General features: G+C 52.5%; 7 protein-coding genes across 7 annotated transcripts; 3 read left to right on the top strand and 4 right to left on the bottom strand.

Annotated features, from left to right (window-relative positions):
- Nucleotides 1-1050: 1050 nt before the first annotated feature.
- On the top strand, nt 1051-3030 carry BDS1_0 (Alkyl/aryl-sulfatase BDS1; the record flags this gene model as incomplete). Its single annotated transcript, XM_014689507.1, has 1 exon — nt 1051-3030. The coding sequence occupies one exon, from the start codon at nt 1051-1053 to the stop codon at nt 3028-3030; it is 1980 nt and encodes a 659-aa protein (XP_014544993.1).
- A 455-nt stretch (nt 3031-3485) lies between these two features.
- G6M90_00g048810 (uncharacterized protein) lies at nt 3486-4095 on the top strand (the record flags this gene model as incomplete). The annotated part of the gene is made up of 2 exons (XM_066130448.1): nt 3486-3555; nt 3635-4095. The coding sequence occupies 2 exons, from the start codon at nt 3486-3488 to the stop codon at nt 4093-4095; spliced, it is 531 nt and encodes a 176-aa protein (XP_065986224.1).
- Nucleotides 4096-5089: 994 nt separating this feature from the next.
- Nucleotides 5090-8683, bottom strand: Ank1_0 (Ankyrin-1; the record flags this gene model as incomplete). Its single annotated transcript, XM_066130447.1, has 2 exons — nt 5090-8032; nt 8105-8683. The coding sequence occupies 2 exons, from the start codon at nt 8681-8683 to the stop codon at nt 5090-5092; spliced, it is 3522 nt and encodes a 1173-aa protein (XP_065986455.1).
- Nucleotides 8684-10176: 1493 nt separating this feature from the next.
- On the bottom strand, nt 10177-11671 carry gtr-1 (Glutathione reductase; the record flags this gene model as incomplete). The annotated part of the gene is made up of 2 exons (XM_014689505.1): nt 10177-11437; nt 11523-11671. 2 exons carry the CDS (start codon nt 11669-11671, stop codon nt 10177-10179), a joined length of 1410 nt encoding a protein of 469 aa, XP_014544991.1.
- A 1253-nt stretch (nt 11672-12924) lies between these two features.
- G6M90_00g048780 (uncharacterized protein) lies at nt 12925-16725 on the top strand (the record flags this gene model as incomplete). Its single annotated transcript, XM_066130446.1, has 4 exons — nt 12925-12952; nt 13030-13181; nt 13241-16059; nt 16131-16725. The coding sequence occupies 4 exons, from the start codon at nt 12925-12927 to the stop codon at nt 16723-16725; spliced, it is 3594 nt and encodes a 1197-aa protein (XP_065986237.1).
- Nucleotides 16726-17288: 563 nt separating this feature from the next.
- Nucleotides 17289-19547, bottom strand: sec6 (Exocyst complex component sec6; the record flags this gene model as incomplete). The annotated part of the gene is made up of 1 exon (XM_014689503.1): nt 17289-19547. One exon carries the CDS (start codon nt 19545-19547, stop codon nt 17289-17291), a length of 2259 nt encoding a protein of 752 aa, XP_014544989.1.
- A 427-nt stretch (nt 19548-19974) lies between these two features.
- On the bottom strand, nt 19975-21255 carry BCD1 (Box C/D snoRNA protein 1; the record flags this gene model as incomplete). The annotated part of the gene is made up of 1 exon (XM_014689502.1): nt 19975-21255. One exon carries the CDS (start codon nt 21253-21255, stop codon nt 19975-19977), a length of 1281 nt encoding a protein of 426 aa, XP_014544988.1.
- Between the last annotated feature and the right edge of the window lie 687 nt (nt 21256-21942).

Raw genomic sequence — 21942 nt, 5'->3', positions numbered from 1 at the left:
GCAGGGGCGATAATCTGTGACAGGGCAACGGGCCGGTCCAACAGATGCAAACAACAATATTGCAAAGCCAAGGATTATTCCACGCCATAAGTAAGTTAATAAAAACGAACTATAGTATCTATTAAAACCTTGGAAATTTGTGTAATATCTAAATATTGCAATAGCTAAACTATATGAAAACTTTCCCAATTGCCATTTATTCAGTTTGCAAAGTGTGACGGTCACGCGATAAATGACCCGTCACAAACTTGAGGTTTGTGACGATGATTTTCCTGGAGGTTTTGGCCATCTATCTCTTGCCAACTTGCCCCAACGCAACCCCGCATGTGACAACATCTGTGTGGAATTCCCGCTTGCAAAGACAGCTGCAAGAGCCTGGATCTGGTAATCGCGGAGAAACAAATACGACGGTGGGTTGCATATCGGCCGGATGGTATGGGCGGGGGATCACCGATATATGTTGAGCTGTCAACATCTGCCACGTCGCGGCAAGACCGGACATTTACGCTTATCAAGTCAAGCCGAGACACTAGAAGCATCGCAGGCAGGCATTGGCCAATGCTACCAACCTCGGCCATCAGGCACTACACACGGCTTGGGGTTCGGCTCAACCATCTCAGAGTGAAGAACCAGACTCTCTTGGACCGCTTGCAGAGGGCGTCGTGCGACTTTGGTTTCAGCACATTTGCGGGTGAGTCCCCTCTTCAGCTTGCCTCTCACCTCTGTGGCGCTGCGGCATGTCGTAAACATCATATATGCGCCTATGGCAGTGCCACTATTTGCTGACTCCCGCTCTTATCCTCTCAGCCATCTCAGTAGTTGAAGCAACTAGACATGCATCTCGACTGATTCGGGCGATGCGCGAGATTGAGTCCGAGAAGGAGCCAGTCTCGGGCATACGTCTCGTTTCCATGACCGTGGAGCGGCAGCACGTCGTGAAAAATATAAATTTGCTACATCCCGCCTTTCAGATTCGCAGTTGATGTTCTAAACCATCCAACTACATCATCTTCTACATTCTTATGCCAAGATTCAGCTCTATTCGCAGCCATGTCTCTCCCCGTCGACACCATCGATACCGATAACCACGACTTCGAGTTTGCCCAGCGTGGCCTCGTGGCCAAATTGAACAATCCGCGCATCTATGACTCGAACAACAACGTTGTCTGGGATGCTAGTGCCTACGACTTTATGCAGCAAGATTGTCCCCCGACCGCCAACAAGTCTCTGTGGCGACAGGGCCAGCTCTGCAGCGCGACGGCAGGTCTGTATGAAGTCGTTGACGGCATTTATCAGGTCCGCGGGCTTGACCTTGCCAATATGAACATTGTTCAGATTCCTTCAGACAAAAACAAGATCATCATAATCGACTGCTTGACATCTGTGGAAACCGCAAGTACAGCCATTCAGCTCTACCAGGACTACCACAAGGGGCGATTCCAACGCCAAGCGGAGATTGTTGCCCTCTTTTACACTCACAATCACGTGGACCATTTCGGAGGCGCCCAAGCTATCGTGGACCTGGCTGGCAAGGATCTCCGAATTATCGGTCCCGATGGCTTCCTTGAACATGCCGTTAGTGAGAATGTATACGCCGGGGCGGCCATGTCTCGACGGTCCATCTATATGTACGGGGAGGCCTTGCCAAAATCTCCTAATGGTCAGATCGGCTGTGGCCTAGGCCAGGGGCTGTCAACAGGACGTAGCTCGTTGGTGGCACCTAACCAGAGCATCACCCAGGACGGTGCCCTAAATCCCGGCATTAAAGAGCTTGAAATTATCTGCCAATTAACTCCGGGGACGGAGGCGCCTGCCGAAGTGAACTTTTACTTTCCGGCTTATAACGCCCTATGCATGGCGGAGAACGCAACACACACCTTGCACAACATCCAGACGCTGCGAGGTGCGCCGGTTCGTGACGCCCGACTCTGGTCTCGCTATCTCGACGAGTCCATCTCCCTGTTTGGACACAAGTCAGATGTAGTCTTCTCCAGTCACCACTGGCCTACATGGAAGCACGATAGCGCGGGCAGTGGCATTCAGGACGATCACGTCGAAAAGCCGCACAATTTGATTGTGACTTTTCTGTCGGAACAACGTGACTACTACGCCTACCTTCACAATGAGACCCTGCGCCTGCTGAACAACGGCAGCACCCCCGTTGAAATCGCAGAACAGATCAAGACTCCGCCCAATCTGAGCCTTCGGACCAACCTGCGCGGCTACTACGGCTCAGTTAGTCATAATGTCAAGGCCATTTACGATAAATACATGGGTTGGTTCGATGGCAACCCTGCAAATTTATGGAAACTCGAACCGACTGATGAAGCGGTTGAGTACGTGAAGTGCATGGGTGGGCCAAAAGTTGTTCTGGAAAAGGCCAAGGCATACGTCTCCGAGAACATCGACTCAAAGCTACGATTTGCAGCCACTCTCTTGGATAAATTAATCTTTGCGTATCCCGATAACGTAGACGCAAAGAATGAACTGATATCTGTTTACCAAAAGCTCGGACAGAGCGCAGAAAATGGAACCTGGCGCAACATATATCTTACCGGAGCGTACGAGCTGCAAAATGAACCGAAGCCGGCCGTCAACACCATGACGCCGGCGTCCCTGATGGCGCTCAATCTAGATCAACTTTTTGACACAATGGCTATCCGTATCAACGGCCCAGAGGCGTTTGCCTTTGAAGGCAAAATCACGATTGACTTCATGGTGGAAGATATGCCGCGAAAGTCGGTCCAAGGAAAAGGTCAGATCGGGTGGCACATGAGATTGAGCAACGGCGCCATGACGGGGCACGAGATTCCCTATGTCGCGTTCAAGGACCTCAAGGACAGCAAATCGGATCTGACAGTCTGGCTGGCGCACGAGACTCTGGTCACGGCTGTCGGGATCGCCGCGGCGGGCAAGAAGCCTGAGATTACTGCCTACCAGGTCGTGACCTCGGGGGATGTCGGAGCGTGGGAAAAGGCCATAGCCTTCATCCAGGTGCCTAAGAGTGCATTTAACATTGTGACGCCGTGAGAAAATGTCTGCTATTTAGTACCTAGGTCGTTGGCGGTGTTGACGCTTTGGCAAGCAGACAGATTTGTTCCTCACATTGCTCTTGCTGATAAGGGGATAGTTATTCGTGGAATTCACTTGAGCCAGAATACAAACGTCGCGTGCGGCACCTTTTGTGCATACACAACATCAGATATACTAAGACTCATTCCATTATAGCATTATAGCTTTGCTAAGAGGTATCGAGGAGGCCTTATGCCTTGTCCAGTTCAACAATAACAACACTCCCTGTAGAAACTCTTACTTTGACTATTAAATGTTCGACATATTGTTAGAATTGTTGACCCTAGAATTAGCCCTTAATGTTTGGGTAAACAACCTACGCCTATATTTATTTCCTTGGTGCATGGCATGAGCATTGAATTTAGCACTATATGCGAAATGCAAGCTTCTTCCTAGTTTCTACCTTGGTTGAAATGGCCGTCTACTTTGACATTCTAGACTCTAGACTTGGCTACCGCGATTTGCACAGCTACGAGATTTACAGTGTTTAGCTGCCGGGATCAGACTTGGACGGTTTAAGACTCTTTCATAAAGGCACCCAGCTTTGCTCGACGCGTGCAAGGCCTGCAGGAGGAGAATTGGCGCCTCCTTACTACAAAGCGAGCATTGACAGCGGCGAGGCAGCCTACCAAGACGGCCGTCGAGTCGATGGGCGCCTCCAGTCCCTCCGCCATCATCGCCTTCGCGTATCGTCAGCAACGGTGTCCCCTGTATAAACGGCGTGGGCAACATCCAGACCTGGGCCTCTTCAATGCCTTGATTCCCTCCACGGGTCGGGGCATTCTAGCCGTTGCTTCGTTCGTCCAGGCGAGTGGCAGTCACAGCACCGCAGAGGATATTCTCAGCATTAATTCCGCTTCAGGAACGAGGAGGGACCTCGACGATAAGTCCAATGTCGGCGCACCGGGCTGGCGAATGCGACTTGTCAAGCTTGGAGGAGGCCGGGGTCGACGACAACTCTCACCCCCCGTGGTGCTGGCTGTCCTAATGTATAGGGATAGAGTGCTCTTCGAGTGGCGGTAAATCTGAAAGTCGGAACGCAAGGAAACGATGGAAAGGGGCATTTTGATCCCGCATAGAGATTGCCATCCAGGCAAGACGGGGACCTAATCAGTGATTGCCACCAACCTATTTTCTTTTGTCCTCTCTCAAGCTCTTTTCTCCTCGTACGGTGTGTCGGTTTTCTCAAATCAACATCCTGCATTGAGTACCGTTTTGACTGCTCCGAATAACTGTCTAGATGCAGCTACAACTCCTACTGACGCCCAGCAGAGGGCATCGGGCACATTTGTCTCATTGTTTTCTACTTACTTAAGCCCTGAGATTTCTATAATCCATGGTATGAGCAGCCTACAAAGCATACTTCTCTCCTGGCCACTCTAGATGCCTATGCTGAATTTACCTGCACAGTATGGTATCTGTGGACATCAAATGACAAGCTCTGTATTGATTCATTCAAGCAGGGGCATCTCTGCGCAACTTCAACGACACTGGCGGTGAAAATGGACAATGTCAGCAACTGGTGATCTTGCCAGTTCAGCCCCAAACAGTCCATCATCTTGACATGTCCTATAACCTACTATCCTGTTACTTGACTAAAAATAAAGCGCCAATTAAAATAAAACTCCCTGTAAATATCTTGCCGTAGGAACATGAGGATGGATTGAGAAATCCGTCTAGCATTTGCGGATGCCACATTCACTTGGATTCTCGCACACCACGCGCCGCAAAGCTTAGCTCAGAGCGTTGCCGCATGAAACTTGAAATCGAACTGAAGTGCTACTCCCTACACACATGAGATCAGCGTTTTTCGTATATAGATCTGCCTGGACGCCTTCAAACCGCCTCTGACAAACGTAACGAAGGCCCAGCCCAGAGAGTCTGACCTAGGGTGTGGAACGTAACGCTGGCTCACATCAGCTGCACGTATGGTGACTGACTCAAGAACGATTTTCGGACGTATGACAGGATGTGTGGATTATATTGTCTGAAGTGAGGCGAGTGTATCGTCTCGCAGTTATGAGGAGTATTGTCGTAGTAGCTCGATGACACCCCGGTATCCCTTCTTGGCGGCCAACGACACCGGCGTCTGTCCTTTTTCGTCCTTGGCCTCAATATTGGCGCCCTTCTTAAGCAGCAGCTCGAGTGTAGCGTTATACCTGTCGGCGGTGGCACAATATATATCTTCGAGTCCAATATTCGCGTCCGCCCGGGCCTCGCCCCCCCTCTCAACGGCCCATAATAGCGGCGTCCAGCTATATACATCCCTGGTCTCGATATTAGCGCCCTTCTCAAGGAGCAGCCTTACCACGGCCTCGTGCCCGTACATTACGGCCCCCGAAAGCGGCGTCTGTCCTTTGTCGTCCTTGGCCTCAATATCAGCACCCTTCTCAAGGAGCAGCTTTACCACGGCCTTATTCCCGGTTATAGCGGCTACTAATAGCGGCCTTTGATCGCCGAAGCTATTTTTAGCCTCAATATTAGCGCCCTTTTCAAGGAGCAGCTTCGCCACGGCCTCGTGCCCGTTCTTAGCGGCCCATAATAGCGGCGTCCGTCCGTCTCTATCCCCGATGTCGATATCGACGCATCTCTCAGCCAGTAGAAATGCAAGGGTTATCACCTCTTCGCCATGCTCTGCGACATGACTGAGAACCCCTCTTCGCCGTAGAAAAGTGAAGTCACGTCCGAGGCTGGATCGCTTGCTTCCATTCGGGCAATACTGTTCAAACAGGCTGTGAATAGGAGACATCTCTGGGTTGATTTCCACCTGGGCTTTTAAAAGCGCCCGAGTTGCCGCGCCGCTATTGGTAGCTAGCGCCGCAAAAATTGGTGTGCCATAACGTTCATCTTGTACTTCAAAGCCCGCTAGGTTGGACGGGTGACGTCCGATGAGATTCGCCATATTATGCTCCGCTAATATATATAAAAGACTCGCATTTGTATGTCGGCGTACCTCGTGTCGTTCAAACAAGTTGTCAAGCTTAATCCAGTCAGACTGCGGGAAGGTCTGAAGAAAACTTGTCTGGGCGATTCCACCGCCTTCTGCCGCATCCGCGTGGTATAAAACGTTTCGTACAGCGTACTCAAGCAATGGAAATGATGTATCTGCCGACTGGCGGAGCTCTGCAGCTTCCTGGGATGATGCTTTCGGAAGCGAGCTGCCGATATTTAAATGGGCAGCTATATCAAGGCTCATATACCTGAGGCAACACTGCTTTAGTCGTTCATGACTTTCTCCTTGAAAGTTTTCTCCAAAATCGGACCAAATCTCCCTTAACCCATTTTCTTTTAGAAGAAAATCCTTAACCGACTCGTGAATAAACTGAATTGTTGGGTTTTTAGATTTAGCGACTTCGGTAAGCCCTTTAGAGGAATCAAGGATGAAATTCTTCATAATAGATACTGTAATTTCATCAGGATTCCAGTCAGAAAGGGCCCCTGGTTCAATGCCAGACAGGATAGCAAAGTATAACTGTTCCGGCTTTAACGGCTGTCTCGAAAAGAGCACCCACTGAATACACAAAAGCAGTTCGTCCCTTTTATGGCAGTCCCGCGTTAAAATATCGCGAAACAGCTCGTGAAGGTCCCCAGGAATATCTCGGAGTATTTTTCGTAACTCATGAATGCGGCCTTTGTCATGCGCTTTGTTCAAGATTCCCACCACTAGGACAACCCACATGAAAACTCCAGATGCCTTTTCTTGCAGGTCAGCACGGATCTGCGCGGCAAGACGACTGTGTCCAATTGTCAACTCGCTGTCCACATAGTTGACTATATCCTGGCCATGTCCTTCGTGTCCTTCGAGAATTAGGTTAAGTCCTCTCTTAATGGAAATGTGCGGGTAGTGCCTGCTTGAAAAGCAGACCCGAAAGCTAATACCGGCTGGCGTGGTTGTTTGGCTCAATGATTCAAAGAACGATATCATATCTCGGATTTGATCCTCATCACATTCATCCAAGGCGTCAATAAAACACATAAGGCCGGTCTCTCCAAGACCCTGCACGGCTTTTTCGAAAAGTGCTTTCAGCGATTCAACCCGCCATTGGTCATATCCACTGTCCCGAATTGCTGATGGGAGAGAATCAAAGACTTCCTGGAGTCCAGGCAGTCGGTCGAGAAGCTGTAGCAGTATAGACCGGTATAATCCAATTGTGGACTTCTCGAGATCACTTCCTCGCGCGTTAAAGAAAAAAGAGATGATAATCTTGCCCTTTGTCTTCTTCCGAGCATTAGCAAGAGCAAACTTCATTAATGTCGATTTCCCGGCCCCAGGCTTCCCTTTGATCCACAAAAACCCGAAATGTTCGTTGAACTTATTGGGGTCAAGCCAGTCAAGATATGCAGGCGTCTGTAGCAGCCATTTACAGGTCTTGGCATGAGCGTTCTTGATGGTCATCTGCCGGGCATCGATTTGGTCAAATCGCAGCGACTCCAGTAGCACACGTCTTTGCTCGTCATTGAGCGATTGGTTCTCTCCTCTTCTGGGCCGCAATGAGATGCCACTCGATGTCCTGCGGAGATTCTCGGCGCCATTTGAAGGAATTTGACTGAGAAGATCCTTCGCATACGCAGCCGCTGCCATCGCTGCATACCCTTGCCACTCTTCATTCTTATGAGAATCTGAGTAGTCGCAGATACCCCGAATAATTAGACAAGGGAAGCTGCTCATTAATCCTGCCGCTTCCATTTCAAAACATAAAATATTCTTTTTTAATGCCAGTCTATCTCGAACCTGAGCGTTCTTCATTAACTGATTCGCCGAAGCAATTAGTCCGTAGTGAATGTTCGGCGTGTCCCTGTCTCTGGTCCGTTCCGGACGAGATATTAACTTTGAGGGATCGTTACCACAGGCTGCGGTACAACTTAAGCCACCGCTTACAGGATGGGTGAACTCGCATCGATACAACCTGTCGCTGCATGGGTCTGGTCGCTTATACTCCTGCTGCAATCTTGGTATCTTCTTGAGAGTGTTGTTAATGGCCTCTTTTAGCCGATGCCCATGCATCTCATGACGTGCCTTTATCCCACTTACTGCAGTTCGTAGGACGATTGGCGGCTGGTTTAGAAAACCCGTTGTGCGGAATTCCACGTCTTTCATCTGATCCTGAAGTATCTTGCCGAAGTCGTACTGGAACACACCACCTATCCCATCTCTGGGGTCACTAACCACAACGTCGCCAAGACGTATATCGTGCTTCTGGCTTGGCGCGCCGCCGCCGATGCCGACCATAAGGCCAATCTTGATATTGGGAAAGCTATGGAGCATATCTTTGGCCACAACAGCTGCAGAGGCAATGCCATACTCGCCGCTAGGTAAGACTGCAATGACGATATGGTGATTCCCCATACGACCCAGAGTGTAATGATTATGGTCATATGGGGACACAAATCTTGGTCCCCTGTGCGTTTCATCGAGGAAAGCTTGTGCGGCAACATACTCTGTGCTTAAGGCACAGATCCAGCCAACTGTGTATTCATCGTTATCCATGGCCTCCGGAGACACGCCGACCAGGGTTGGTGTCTGCGTATCTGCATAATCCGTATTCCTCCTCTTTGCCGGGCCACATACGGCTTCGCCATCACTCTCGGGCTCAAACGTTCGCTTCGGCATCATCTAATGGCGTTAATTATTGGTATGAAAGCAGGTCAATAAGTGAGGCCTCCGGGACAGATTATTCCGGTGAAGAATCGGGAACCGCTCGGTGTGTTGTCCGCGCTACCAAGACAAAGGTTGGAGTTGCAGCTTGCTATAGACGCCGCACGAAGGGCAATTCGACAGCGCAACTGGTCCCTCCAATGGGTGTCAGTAGGACGGCCGCATCTGTGCAAAGCTCAACGACAGAAGTCACGACGATATTGCTGCGTATTGCTCAACAGTGATTGAACAAATTAGGCAGAAATAAAGCCGGTCAGCAATCCGTCAATGATCAGCCATCTGCAGAGGCGCCCTACCTAGGTACTTGACACTGGGCGCTTACGTGCTGTTGAAGAAATATGCCTCGCCCAACAAACTCGTTCTCATGCAGGCGCCACGCTGTGTCGCCCACTCATCATCTTTCCTCTTGCACTGTTGACCGTGGACCGACTAATCGGCCATTCACGCTCATTCTGCCAGACTTTGAACGGGTTGATTGGCCCGTAAGTTGATGGACGCTGTCGAACGCCGATGGACGACGTATGTTGTAACTTGTCGGCGTCTTGTGTCGCGTCGCTGCTGACAGCAGCTCTCCAGGCCGTTCAAGGTACCTGCCTAGGTAGGGAGCTCAAATACTGTTTATAGCATGTCCCAAAGGCAATGGAGTCGGAATCGAGAGCTCGCATTCGTGTACGTGCTTTGCATGCTCCATACCCAGCATGTTCGTGCTGACAACAAAACCGTCAATAGACCATGTTCAGATCATAGATGTCCTCGCTTCCCAAGCCCTGAGCACGATGTCGCGACACGGCCCACGGCCATCTTCGTAACGCAAAGATATCAGTGGCTTAGCCATTAGAGGCCATTAATTCACAGCCAGCACAGAAAAGGTGTCGACCTGGAGCACTGCATCTCGCCCGAGCCTCGTTCGAAGTCAATACGACGTGGGCAGTGGAGAAGTCGAGTCGCATCAACAGGGGACCCACTGAGCAATGCGGGCAAGAAGTACCAGCCTGATACCAGGCACCCAAGTACCGAAAGTAGGTAGGCACTTAAGTATGGTATTCCATCAAATTAGATGGTGTTGATGGTACCTATCAAGGAATAGGCAGCTATCGCACTCTATACTGCAATAGCTGGCAGTATATAGTGTGGTACTTCTAGTAGATTGGCAAATATATTCCTTTACAGGCTGTAGGGCCTACGGGGTCCGCCTCCAATCACCTCTCCTTAACCGTAAATAGAATGCCATTCGCGGCTGAGTATCAGGTTCCCAGATATCTCGGATTGTAGGTTACAAAATAACAAAGGCTGTCAACGGCCTGAATTTATTCAGTCAAGTGGCCGGTAAAGATGAGGGACCACGACTCTTGACGCGAGCAAATGACAGCTATGAAAGGTGAACAAAATTTACATTGAAACTATATCGCTCTTTTACTCTTCCAAATCTATTCTACTTCACGCGCTGTTTATTTCAAAGTCACCAATTCCTCAGCGCTGGTCGGGTGGATGGCCACACAGCTGTCAAAGTCTGCCTTGGTGGCACCCATCTTGACAGCGACACCGAATCCCTGGAGCATCTCACCACTGCCCTGACCCATAATATGCAGGCCGACTACCCGCTCCTCAGGACCAGTAACAATTAATTTGTAGTTGGTTGGACCCTTGTGCTCGGGCTCCATCATGGCGTAGTACATGGCTGTAAAACCCGTCTTGTAGACCTTGATATTGTCCTTGCCGTATTTCTCGATAGCCTGAGGTTCCGAGAGGCCAATGCTACCGACTTCGGGGTGTGCGAATACGACGGATGGAATGTTGCTGTAGTCGAGCTTTTGGGTGGAAAACTCCGCAGGTCCAAACAGGCGCTGCGCCAGTTTACGGCCAGCGGCGATGGCGACGGGGGTAAGCTCTACCTCTCCACTGACATCACCGAGGGCGTAGATATTCTCGACACTGCTGTTTTGGTACTCATCGACCTGAACATGGCCATTTTCTGTCAGTTTGACGCCAGCTTCTTCCAAGCCAATATCCTTGGTCATGGGGGTTCGCCCAACAGCCCAGATAAGGTGGTCAACATCCGAAACGGAGCTCTCCTTTCCCTCGGCATCCTTGTAGGTGACGGTAAGCTTGCCGTTGGCGTCTTTCTCAATCTTGGTGGCCTGTGACTCCTTGTGCAGGTTAACCCCGAGTCTCTCGTACTCATTGGTAACCGTCTCCTGAATCATCGGGTCGAAATGGCGCAAGAAAGTTTTGCCGCGGATGAAAAGGTGGGTTTCCGTGCCAAGAGCGTTGAACATGCCCGCAAACTCAACGGCGATGTAGCCAGCTCCAACGATGGCAACCTTCTTGGGCCGCTTGTCAATGTCGAAGAATCCATCGCTGTTGATGCCCAGCTCCGCACCGGGAATCTGTGGGGGGGAGCTCGGGCGGCCGCCGACGGCGATGAGAATCTTCTTGGCATTGACGACAACTTTGCTACCGTCGTCTAACGTAACCTCGACTTGGTTCTTGGATAGCAGCCGACCCCAGCCGTGCAGGTACTCGACCTTGTCGTTCCCAAGGTTGCGCTCGTATATGCCGTTCAGACGCTTAACGTAGGCATCACGCTTATTCTTGAAGGTGGTCCAGTCGAAAGGAGCGGTTTCTGTGACGGAAAAGCCATAAGACTTGGCCTCGTGAAGAGTCTCGGCGATGGCAGCGGCATTGTACGTAACCTTTTTGGGAACACATCTACACATCACGACAGCACTAGTCAGCAAGAAATCCTCACATACAAAGTCTCGTACTTAGAAACAGACCCGGATTATCAACTTACCCAACGTTCACGCACGTCCCGCCGAGTCGGGCGGCTTCGACAACCATTGCCTTTGCGCCAAACTTGGAACTGGCCATGCGGGCCGAGCCAAGACCACCACTACCACCACCAAGCACAAGGTAATCCGTTTCCTTCGTTATGGGAGCCATTGTCGCAGACGATGTAGAGAGATGGCGGGACAAAGAAGCTATGCGGTGCGGGGCAGCTCTTGAAGTGCGGGACAAGAGGGCGAGGGATTGCATGGACGACTAGGGCTATCTTGCATGTATGTAAAGGCCTTCCCAAGTCAGGATGAGCGAGCTCCCCTTTTATGTGAATGACGGAACGAACCGAGGGGATTGGTGGGTATTGGACCGCAATGACGTCTTTTATCCCGGATCAGAAGTATTTGAGTTATTCAGAAAGAAAGAAGAATATGTATATGCGAGCTTGGCCGGAGAACCCGATCTAGCGCCGATTGACGGAAGATCCCTGAAGGTTGGCTGAGTAATCTGTGTCTGCGAGCAATGCAATGTGACGGGGGAGCGACTCTAGGCGTATGACGACTGAGCTGCAGCTTGAGGGGGGCGCAAAGAGACTACAAGCACCGTCTGGAATCACTGGATTTAGGCTAGATGGCATATATAAGTCCGCACAATAGCTCGGGAATGATTTGAAATTCACCTTCGGATTCGACTGCGACCATGTCAAATCATTGGGATTGCGACATAAACGACGGGAAACCCCGGCCAATCATTAAGCTGGAGAGCACGCCTTGCTAATGGGGCCCCACAAACTCCGAGGACGAAGGAATTTCCAATTCTGACTCGGCATCGAGACTTGAGATTGTCAAACCAGGTGATGGGAGGTGCTGCTAATGAACATTCGGCTCATGTGATCTGTAAATTTCTCGCATTTTGTGCAGCATTTCAGAATCGCCGTGCATTCTCTCATCATTCGACATGTTCACAATGCAGTCAGGTCTGACGCCTCGTCTTTTCCGTTGCAGCTGCAGCCACAGCCACGTTCCTGGAGTGCGCTTTCACCAGCCACACTTGGTCGACCAACACCATGGGTTCCCCAACCGCTCGTCTCGGTGACAGCCACCGAATCACAGCTCTCCACCAGACTCCAGCCCCCCAGGCTGATCGCAGTCTCCCAATTCCAACCTGATTTAAGTTTCCTGGCTCCTGGCTTGCCTCTTCTCCATCATAGCGCTTCGACCCAACGGTCGTCCAACGTTGCTTGGCGCACATAGATTGCAAATCTTTGCCTTTGAACTCAACCGTCAGGAGCACCGAGACTGCACGGAGTACCAGACGAATCCATTCTGCCCAGCCACGGTGACGACGACAACCCAACAACTCCTCCCCTCCCAACCCTCATCATTGACCTCAAGCTCTTGGATCATCCATGCATCATAATGTCTGCTGACCTTGGCGCCGATTCTGGTATGCCGATTCCACTTCCTTGACTATTTTCAATTCTGATTGAAAACGGTCCAAGCTAACCTCAAAAGTGCCTGCAGCGCCGCCGAACCTCAACCTCTCCCCCGAAGAGAAGCGAGTCTATGCACAGCTATTTCGCCAAGCTGATGCAGAAGGCGCTGGATTTGTCACTGGCGATGCCGTCGTGGCGTTGGCTGAGAAAACAAGACTTCGGAATGATCAGTGCCAAACAGTTCGTCACCGGCTTCCCTAGTCTTCCGCCACATCCGACTAACGATTACCCTCTATCAGATATGGCAGATCGCGGACAGTGAGGACCGTGGTTTCCTCACGCCGACAGGCTTCAGCGTTTTTCTACGTTTGATCGGCCATGCTCAAGCCGGACGGGAACCGACAGCCGAACTAGCCCTCCAACAAGGCCCGATACCTCGATTCGAGGGCTTGTGGACATCGCCGGCGCTGGGTTCGCCCACCTCGTCAAGCCCAGCGCCGCTGCAAGCTCAAGCAAGTGGTGGCGCCGTCCGAATACCATACTTGACTCCGGACAAGGTGTCAGAATATGCTGCGATATTTGAGCGCCTGCCGCTGCAAGCTGGCAGACTTCACGTTGAACAGGCCAGACTGATCTTTGAGAAATTCGGTTTGCCCAAGGAAACGATAAGAGACTTTTGGACGCTCACGGGTATTGAGGAACGAGGGTTCTTTGTGCTCCCCGAATTCGCTATTGCTATGCATTTGTTTACCTGTATCAAGGCTGGTAGTTTACGTTCCATGCCCAAGGCCCTGCCGCCCGCTTTGTACGAGGCCGCCACTAGACGCGGTGCTGCACCCCGTCAATCCCCCAGTAACACCGGTATGGGACCGATACCAAGGCAGTTGAGCGGTTCCGCCCAGATGCGAGTAGGCAGCCCTCTTGGAAGGCCGCCAATCGCGCCGGCCGCAGCCGGTGGTGATTGGGCTGTGTCCGCTGCAGACAAGGCCAAATTCGATCAAATTTACGCTACTCTCGATAAAACCAATAAGGGGTATATTAGTGGAGAGGAGGCTGGTCCATTCTTGAGGCAGTCTAACCTTCCGGAGGAAAAATTGGCCCAGATATGGGACCTTGCCAACTTCAACAATCAAGGCCAGCTTACTCGAGAAGGATTCGCTATCGCCATGTACTTTATTCGACAGCAGAGAAGCGGCGTTGGCGGTGATCTGCCCGAAACGCTGCCCGAGAACCTCATTCCTCCCAGCGTCCGCAACCAGAGGCAGCCTCCTCCGTTCCCTGCGCCAGTAGCACGGTCTGCGCCTCCGCAGCCCAAATCCGCCATGGACGACTTGTTTGGGCTTGAATCGACTCCCAGCCCCGTGCCTGCGCCAGTACAAACTACCATGTCTACTGGGGGGTCGAATGCGAATGATCCATTTGCTGGCGGTTCAGCTATTCTGCCTCCATCGTCCCCTATTCGCCCGACCACCACGGGTACCACATTCAAGCCATTTGTGCCATCTTCAACATTTGGCAAGGGCTTGACCGGACCACCGTCTCAAGGGGATGTCCCCAAGCAGTCAGAAGATCTTTTGGAAGACAATGACCCGGAAGCCAGCAAGAACATCACTGGAGAGACGACCGAGTTGGCCAATTTGTCCAACCAAATTGGAACCCTCTCGAAGCAGATGCAGGATGTTCAAAGCAAACGAACCACAACCCAAGGCGAGCTTAATCAGACGAATTCTCAGAAACAAAACTTTGAGCAACGACTGGCGCAACTGCGAGCCCTGTACGAGAAGGAGGCCGAGGACACCCAGTCTCTGGAGAAACAGCTGAGAAAATCTCGTGCTGATACACAAAAGCTTCAGTCTGAGTGCATGACCCTCGAGGGAACATTCAGAGACGTTCAGTCTCAGCATCAACAACTTGCAGCCGCTTTGCAAGCGGACCAGCAGGAGAATGCAACCCTGCGAGAACGCATCCGGGTTGTCAACGGCGAGATTGCCAAGCTCAAACCCCAGATTGAGAAGCTCAAGTCGGACAGTCGCCAGCAGAAGGGTCTAGTTGCCATCAACAAGAAGCAGCTATCCACGACCGAGGGAGAACGAGACAAGCTTAAGAACGAAGCTGCCGAACTGGCCAAGGGAGGGGAAGATGCTGCCAGGCAAATGGACAGCAACTCACCAACCTCGGCATCTGCACAGGTTGCGAGCCCGGCCTTGTCGACTGTCAGCGATAACAACCCTTTCTTCAAGCGAACGGCAAGTACCGACATTATGGGTGCCTTTGCATCCCCTCCGACGAAACCATATGCCGACAAATCGCTTGATGATGTATTTGGTCCGTCATTCGGACCAGGGGCCAGCACGAGCACTCCTCCACCTGCCTTCCAGCAGCAGCAACACACTGGAACTTCTGCGGTCAGCGGAGCGTCCTTTCATACCGGCCGTTCCAGTCCCAGCATAAGCCGCCAAGGTACGATGAACATGGAACCTCCTGCGCCGCCCGCATCAAGGCAAATCAACTCCAGCTTCTTGCCGTTCCCCGACCACTCCGAATCTCTCTCTTCGTCTCGCCAGGTCTCGCCACCCGCTTCACGAGCCGAAGGCCTCTCTGCTGACAGCAATGGTGAGTCGGCCGCGGAAGAGGGGGAGAAGAGTGAGACACAAGGAGCAACGCCTACTGCCACTGAGGCACCGACAGTTTCGGTTACGGAAGCAGCATTGAAGGCGAAGGCCGAGGAAGCCACCGATTCGGCGCCGAAGCCAGATCCTTTTAGCAGTACCGATCAAGCAAAGGCCAAGGCAGATTTCGACAATGCTTTTGCCGCTTTTGCCGCCTCTGGCAAGGGCAAGGCCGCTGGTGAGTCGAATGTCGACAAATCCACTGATGCTTTTAACACTGAGTTCCCGCCCATTTCTGAGTTGGAGCGTGCCGATGAGTCTGAGTCGGAAAGCGAGCGAGGTGGTTTCGACGACGACTTTACTGCTGCTTCGCCTCCAAACAAAGGTGTCAATAAGAAGGATGCGGTAGCCACGGAGGCCACGGAGGCCAAGAAGACCGCCGCGGAAACGCCTGTAAATGTCGGCCCCGAAATACCCGCTAAAGAACCTGTGGAGGATACCAATAAAAGGTAAGCAGTAATCGTTGTCTTAATCAACCAGAAAGTAGGAGTTCAACCAGTCACTAACTTGAGGTCCCTAGTTCCGAACAGCCATCATCACCTGCCACCGTCACCAACACATCCCAGCCGACTTTGACTGCTGATGACATCTTTGGAGCAGCTGCTCCGAACGCTGTGCCCCAAAATACGACTGGGAAAACCGTGTTTGATGACCTGGATGACGACTTCGAGGGCTTAGAAGACGCCAAAGAAGGGTCTGCAGATGATGACTTTGCCAACATTTCTCGGGACGACTTCAATCCCGTGTTTGATAGCAGCCCGCCAGCCAGCCAAGCCAAGAGTGAGTCCACGGCGTTTGGCAATGAAAGCACATTCGACTTTGTGTCTCACAGCTCTGCAGCCGGTAGTACTACCCAGCAGAAGACTGCTGACTCTCATGACTGGGACGCCATCTTTGCTGGCCTGGACTCGCCTAGTAATCTCGCCCCTCCTGGCCCTGGCGGGGAGGGAGGTGGTGACAAGCACGCTGAGCGTCCAGAGCCTCCTGGCCGAGCCCTCACCGAGCAAGGCGTCCACGATGACCCCATCTTGAAGAGTCTCACCGACATGGGTTATTCTCGTTCAGACGCGGTGGCTGCTCTCGAAAAGTACGACTACAATTTGGAAAAGGTATAAAAATACTTGTCTCCGCGATTTCCTCGAGTAGGATAACTTGCTAACCAGTATTTTCTTCTCCTTCTTTGTCAGGCTGCCAACTATCTCGCGAGCAAGTCATAGAAGCCACCAGCCTGCATAGCCACTAGCAAGGCTATAACAGCCTTCAACCAGGGAAGAGGGTATTGCGAACCACAGCATTTTAGGTGACGTCTTGGGGGTCGTGCCCCATGTTCTTTCTTTTGTTCCTAAAGCGACGGAGGGCCTAATGGCAAGGGCGGGACAGTACGCCCGAATGGATGGATAGGAGAAACATAGTTTTTAATTACCTGGACTCGGCCATGTTTCAAAGGCAAGATTCGAGTCCACTGTACGCTAGACAACGCATCTTCTTGGTAGAATCAGCAGTCTTACAGCATCCCGTCTCCGTGTCTTGTTTGGATAGTGAATTCCTCTAAATGCGATTAATCGTACATGGAAACAGCCCCTTGTGCTGCCAATGTCTGGCGTTTTCCTCATTGTCAGTCATCCTTCTCTCCCCGCGGCAAAAACCAGCGACGTCTCAAGTCACCCATCCATCGTCTCTACTTGACCTTGCTCATGATTGTCTCGGGCCCCCTTACGACGCCTATCTGCGCCGCCCTCGCCTTGACGGCATTCAGCATGCTCCTCTCGAAATCATCCCTCGACTTCAAGACGGACTCGACCCACGAGATGTGCAAGTCCCAATAGGCCGCCTTGAAGGCGGCAAACTCGTCCGCCACGGCATCCTTGTCGCAGGTCAGCAGGCCGAGGAAGGGCTCCGTAACCCTCCACGTCTGCTTGATCGAGTTGCCGACGTCTGGGTTGGGCAGGTTGCTAAAGTACTCAAAGGCTGTAGAGATGTCGTTGAAGAGCTTGTCGCGGAAGGGGTCTGCGCGGCGAAACTTGGCGCCCCTGTTGCGCACGGAGAGCAGGTAGCGGACCAGCAGCTCGTCGGCAAAGATCTCGATGAAGATGTCGACGAGGGAGTGGTGCAGGACCTGGCGGTAGTCGCTGACATACTCCTCAAAAGTGACCACCATTTGCTTCATGGCCGTGTTGGCGTACCACTTGGGCGTGAAGAAGTCGGGCATGACGGCGCGGAAGTCGACGGCGAAGATGAGGTGCGCAAACTTGGTAATGCACCAGGTCGAGAAGTCGACGTACGAGTCGCGCAGAGCGTTGAGCTCCGACTCGCCGCGCTCGAGATACTGCGGCGTGACGTGGGGCTCGAAGTTTGTCCGGAAGGACGAGAGGTAGCCCAGGCGCGACTCCTCGTCGTTGTCGTCGATGCAGGCGATCTGGTCGTTGGCCGTGGCGACGAGCCAGTCCTGAAGGGCCTGGAAGCCCTCCAGCTCGGGGACCTTGCCGGCCTCGTAGCGCGACGCCTCATCCTCGAGCATGCGCTGCCACGACTGCTGGCGGGTGCGCAGGCGGAGGAACATGGCGTCGATGACGCCCTCTATCACGTCGGAGCGCTTCGAGTTGGCGCCCGCATCAATCTGCTCGCGGAGCATGCGCCAGAGGGCGATGAGGTTCTTGGTGCGGAAGTAGCCGTACTCGTCTTGGTCGAGGTTGGAGCCCTCGACGTTGCGCTCCGCAAAGTCCTTCTTTTCTTGGTTAAAGATGCGGTCCATCCACTCGTCGAGGAACTTGATGATGAGCTGGCGGAAGTCGCGGACGAGCTCGGCCTCGCGGTTGTCAATGACGTGGGGGGTGAGATCTTCCTGGCTGTAGCCCATCTTGGCCATCTTTCGGTAGTACTTCTCAGGGAAGCTGATAATTTCGAGGTTGTGGGCAGATGTGGTTTCCGGATCTTCGATCATGCCGATGAGGAAGTCGTGCATGAGCTGGTGGTATATCTCGGCGTACGTTTTGCCAATCTTCCACTTCTTGGGCATGAGGGGCGTCATGCCGACCCGCACGGCGTTGAGGTCGTTGAAGTACCACTTCATAATCCCCTCGAGCTTCGAGGCGTCGTCTAGGAATTCTTCGCGGGACTGCTCGAGTTGCTGCTCAGCACCGAGCTTGATGGCCTGCAGAAACTTGTCCTTGTAGCCGCGGGCCTTCTTGGCGCCGTCTGTGATGCTCTGGAACCGGGCTGCCATTTCTTCGTGGTCCTTGAGCGCTTCTTGCAGGGCCAGGACGCGCTGGTCGCTCTTCTCTTCGGCCTCAATGACGACGGCAAACCGGACCACGAGCCCATTGTTTTCATTGATAACAAGGCTGATCAGGTCCATTGCCAAGAGACCGACGTGCTCGTCAAACCAGTCAATCGTGTCGTCCAGCCTGGCAAAGTAGTCCTCCAGCGTCGACTCCAGCCCAGGGTCTTCCGCCCTATGTATCTGCTCCATGGCATCGTCTCGAATGTTCCTCAGCTGCGTCAGCTCGTAATGGCACGGCAGCAAATTGGGCATGTTCTCCTGGTCGGCATCGTCCTGTCGTAGCATGTTCTCCACGACGGTCAGCCGATCGTTGAAGGTCTCCAGATCGCGTCTCATTGTTTCGACGGCAACAAAGTTTCTGTGGGCTTGGGACACCAGGTTTATGCTGGCAAAGTCCTTGATCATGTTTTGGGATTCGGAACAGAGGCGGTCAATCTTCATCATTTCTTCCTTGATGAGCTGGACTGTTTTTTGGCCGTCGCTCAGGCCCGTCATACCCGATTGGGTGGTTTCGAGCTGTTCGCGGAGACCATTCCGTAGTTGGCCGTCAACGGCTCCCTTTTTACGCGAGAATTCCAGCTTCAGCGCGGGGATCTTGTCGAGGTCGTCCGGATGCCGAAGCAGTTCGGACAGCTTGGGCACGGGGCCGTCATCCATGGTGGGCGGGGTAAGCGGACAGGCTGGCTCTATGCGATCATATCATGGTAGGAGAAAGTCTCTGCCAGAGTGTGTCTCCCAACAATGTGGCTTGTCGCAAGTTGGGCGCGAGGCCGGCGCGTAGTCGCCGAGGGTGGTGTAGTATTGTCGGATGCGATGTCGTTGGGACGAGAGCCAGGAGGCCGTTGGTGTTACGCCGCTTGCCCCCACACCAAAGCATCACAGTGGGGCACGTGCCAACATTGAAGTGTCCAGGTCTGCAACTGGGTCTGGTTGCTGGGAAGTGGGCAATCGCCCATCGTTGACCCAAACGCGTGTGCACCAGGTATTATGAAGGCCGCGTATTCAATCAATTATCTCAGCATGTAGTCCGCGATGCGATGCGCCGACCTAGTCTACAGCCCACATATCTCGGGTATCATGAACATCAGTCAGACTCGCTATCCGACCCAGAGCTGCTAGTGTCATCGTCATCCTCCTCCTCTCCCAAGCTCTGCTCAGCTATAACCTCAGCGGCCTCCAAACTGACTCCCTTAGATTCAGTCTCTTCATCCAGACCGTCTTCTCTATCCTCGTCAGTGCCCACTTCCCCTTCTTCGCGGTCCATTCTACCCTGTTTCCTACGCTTCGATGATGCCTGAAATTGTGTGTTTGATGGCCCATCCTTGCGTTTTGTCCTTTGGGTCTGCGGGGGAACCGAGTCCTTTGGTCCTAGGACGAATCCCGGAGGAAGCCTGTCTCCACGCTTGAGGACGTAGATGGTAGGAAACTCCAAGACCCGGGTATTGGCCAGAATATCGCGGAGGCAGTCCCCAGCCTCCAGCGCCGTAACTTGTGCAGGCATATCGGACCTTGCGAGAGGTCCCGCGAGGAAAAACTGAAATTGCTGTCGTTGGGCCTTCTCCTTCTCTGCAGGCCAGTCCTCGACACGTCCCCCAGAAAATAACGACCATTTCCCATCCACCGGATCCTGCATACAATCCAAGCCAAGATTCCACCTCGAATCAGCCCAGCTCTGCACCTCCCAGGCCCGCATATGCCTTTCTTGCTTCCGCGATCCCGTCTCTGCACGAGCCTTTTCTTCCAGCATCGCCGGGTATGCTTGAAAGAGCGGAACGTCATCCATGACCTTGCTCAATGACCTTGCTGTCTCCTTCTCTCCCCCGACCACCAGCCACTCAACCTGCCAGTTAATCCTCCCCGTCCTCCGGTTCAGCTTGGTGGAATTCTCCCTCTGCCTGGCCATTCCCAGCGGCGCACAAACAATCTGCACGTTCAGTCTCTTGAGTCTCTGCGCCAGCCCCTTTTCGAATGTCCTCCCCTTGGCCTCCCGCAAAACTCTCGTCACCAGCACTTTTCTCTTCCTCCCATCACGCCCCATCTTCCATCGAACTTGTTGGATCGTCAACGGCCGCAGCTCCGCCTGCTGCACGAGGCCTTTTTCCTCAACGAGCATCTTCTCGGAGCGCTCGGCAGACACCTCAATGGCGTGGAGAAAGTTGTAGTCATGGTCGACGCCGGCGGCGGTGCGCAACTTCGAACGTGGGACATAGGTTGTCGGGTCGCGTCGGCCGCTGCACTCGGACCAGGCTTTGTGTTTTTTGGCGCACGGCAGGGAACAGGTTTGAATGTTGCACCGGGGGCATTTGTATTTTGGGGTCGAGACGTGGCATATTGAGCAGAGGGATGTGAGAAGAGGGTCCGCCATGCTTGTAGGCGTTGTAGGTATGAAGGAGGAGATGAAGATTTTGCCAGCTTCGGTGATCGCTGCGATGTCACTTTGCGCCTCGGGGCTCTGCTTCTCTGTCGGCTTTTTTTTTTTAGTCCTGTCGCTTCATGGGGCCACAAAAACGGCCCCCTGTCAAGAGGAGGGAAAACTGTGGACTGCTGCGGATTTCGGTGGCTTGACACTCAAATGTTGGGTCGCGGGACGTCATGCCGTGAATTGCTCGGTGGGCTTACTCTTTTTGCTAGGTGCACTCACGCCCTACCTAGGACCTAGTTGTTAAGTAAGTAAATATATTTTTATATATTTTAAAATAAATAAAAAATTTAAATTATACATTATTTAAATTTTTAGGTACTAAAACGCGAGCCCATCTGGCAAAAAAAGTAAGCCCGCCGAGCAATTCACGTCACGCATGGCCCCCCAATGTCTCAGCTGAATCTTGCATTGCCTCACCTCGCCATCGAGCCGATCTCGGCTGTAACTAACATGGCCACTTCACTACTATGTCTTCATTCAAAAATTTGTCATAAATTGTTTGGCGTCTCGCTGAGAGGCTAACGTCATCATACCTGGCACAACTCAACACTGCCTATTGAGCCAGATATGTGTTTGTCTTGGAAAACCCAAGTGCCTCTGGCTATAGAGAAGATAAATACAAATAGGTCA

Source organism: Metarhizium brunneum, chromosome 2 (genome assembly GCF_013426205.1).
Source record: "Metarhizium brunneum chromosome 2, complete sequence".
Lineage (NCBI taxonomy): Eukaryota > Fungi > Ascomycota > Sordariomycetes > Hypocreales > Clavicipitaceae > Metarhizium > Metarhizium brunneum.
This window is presented reverse-complemented; position numbering and strand designations above follow the sequence as displayed.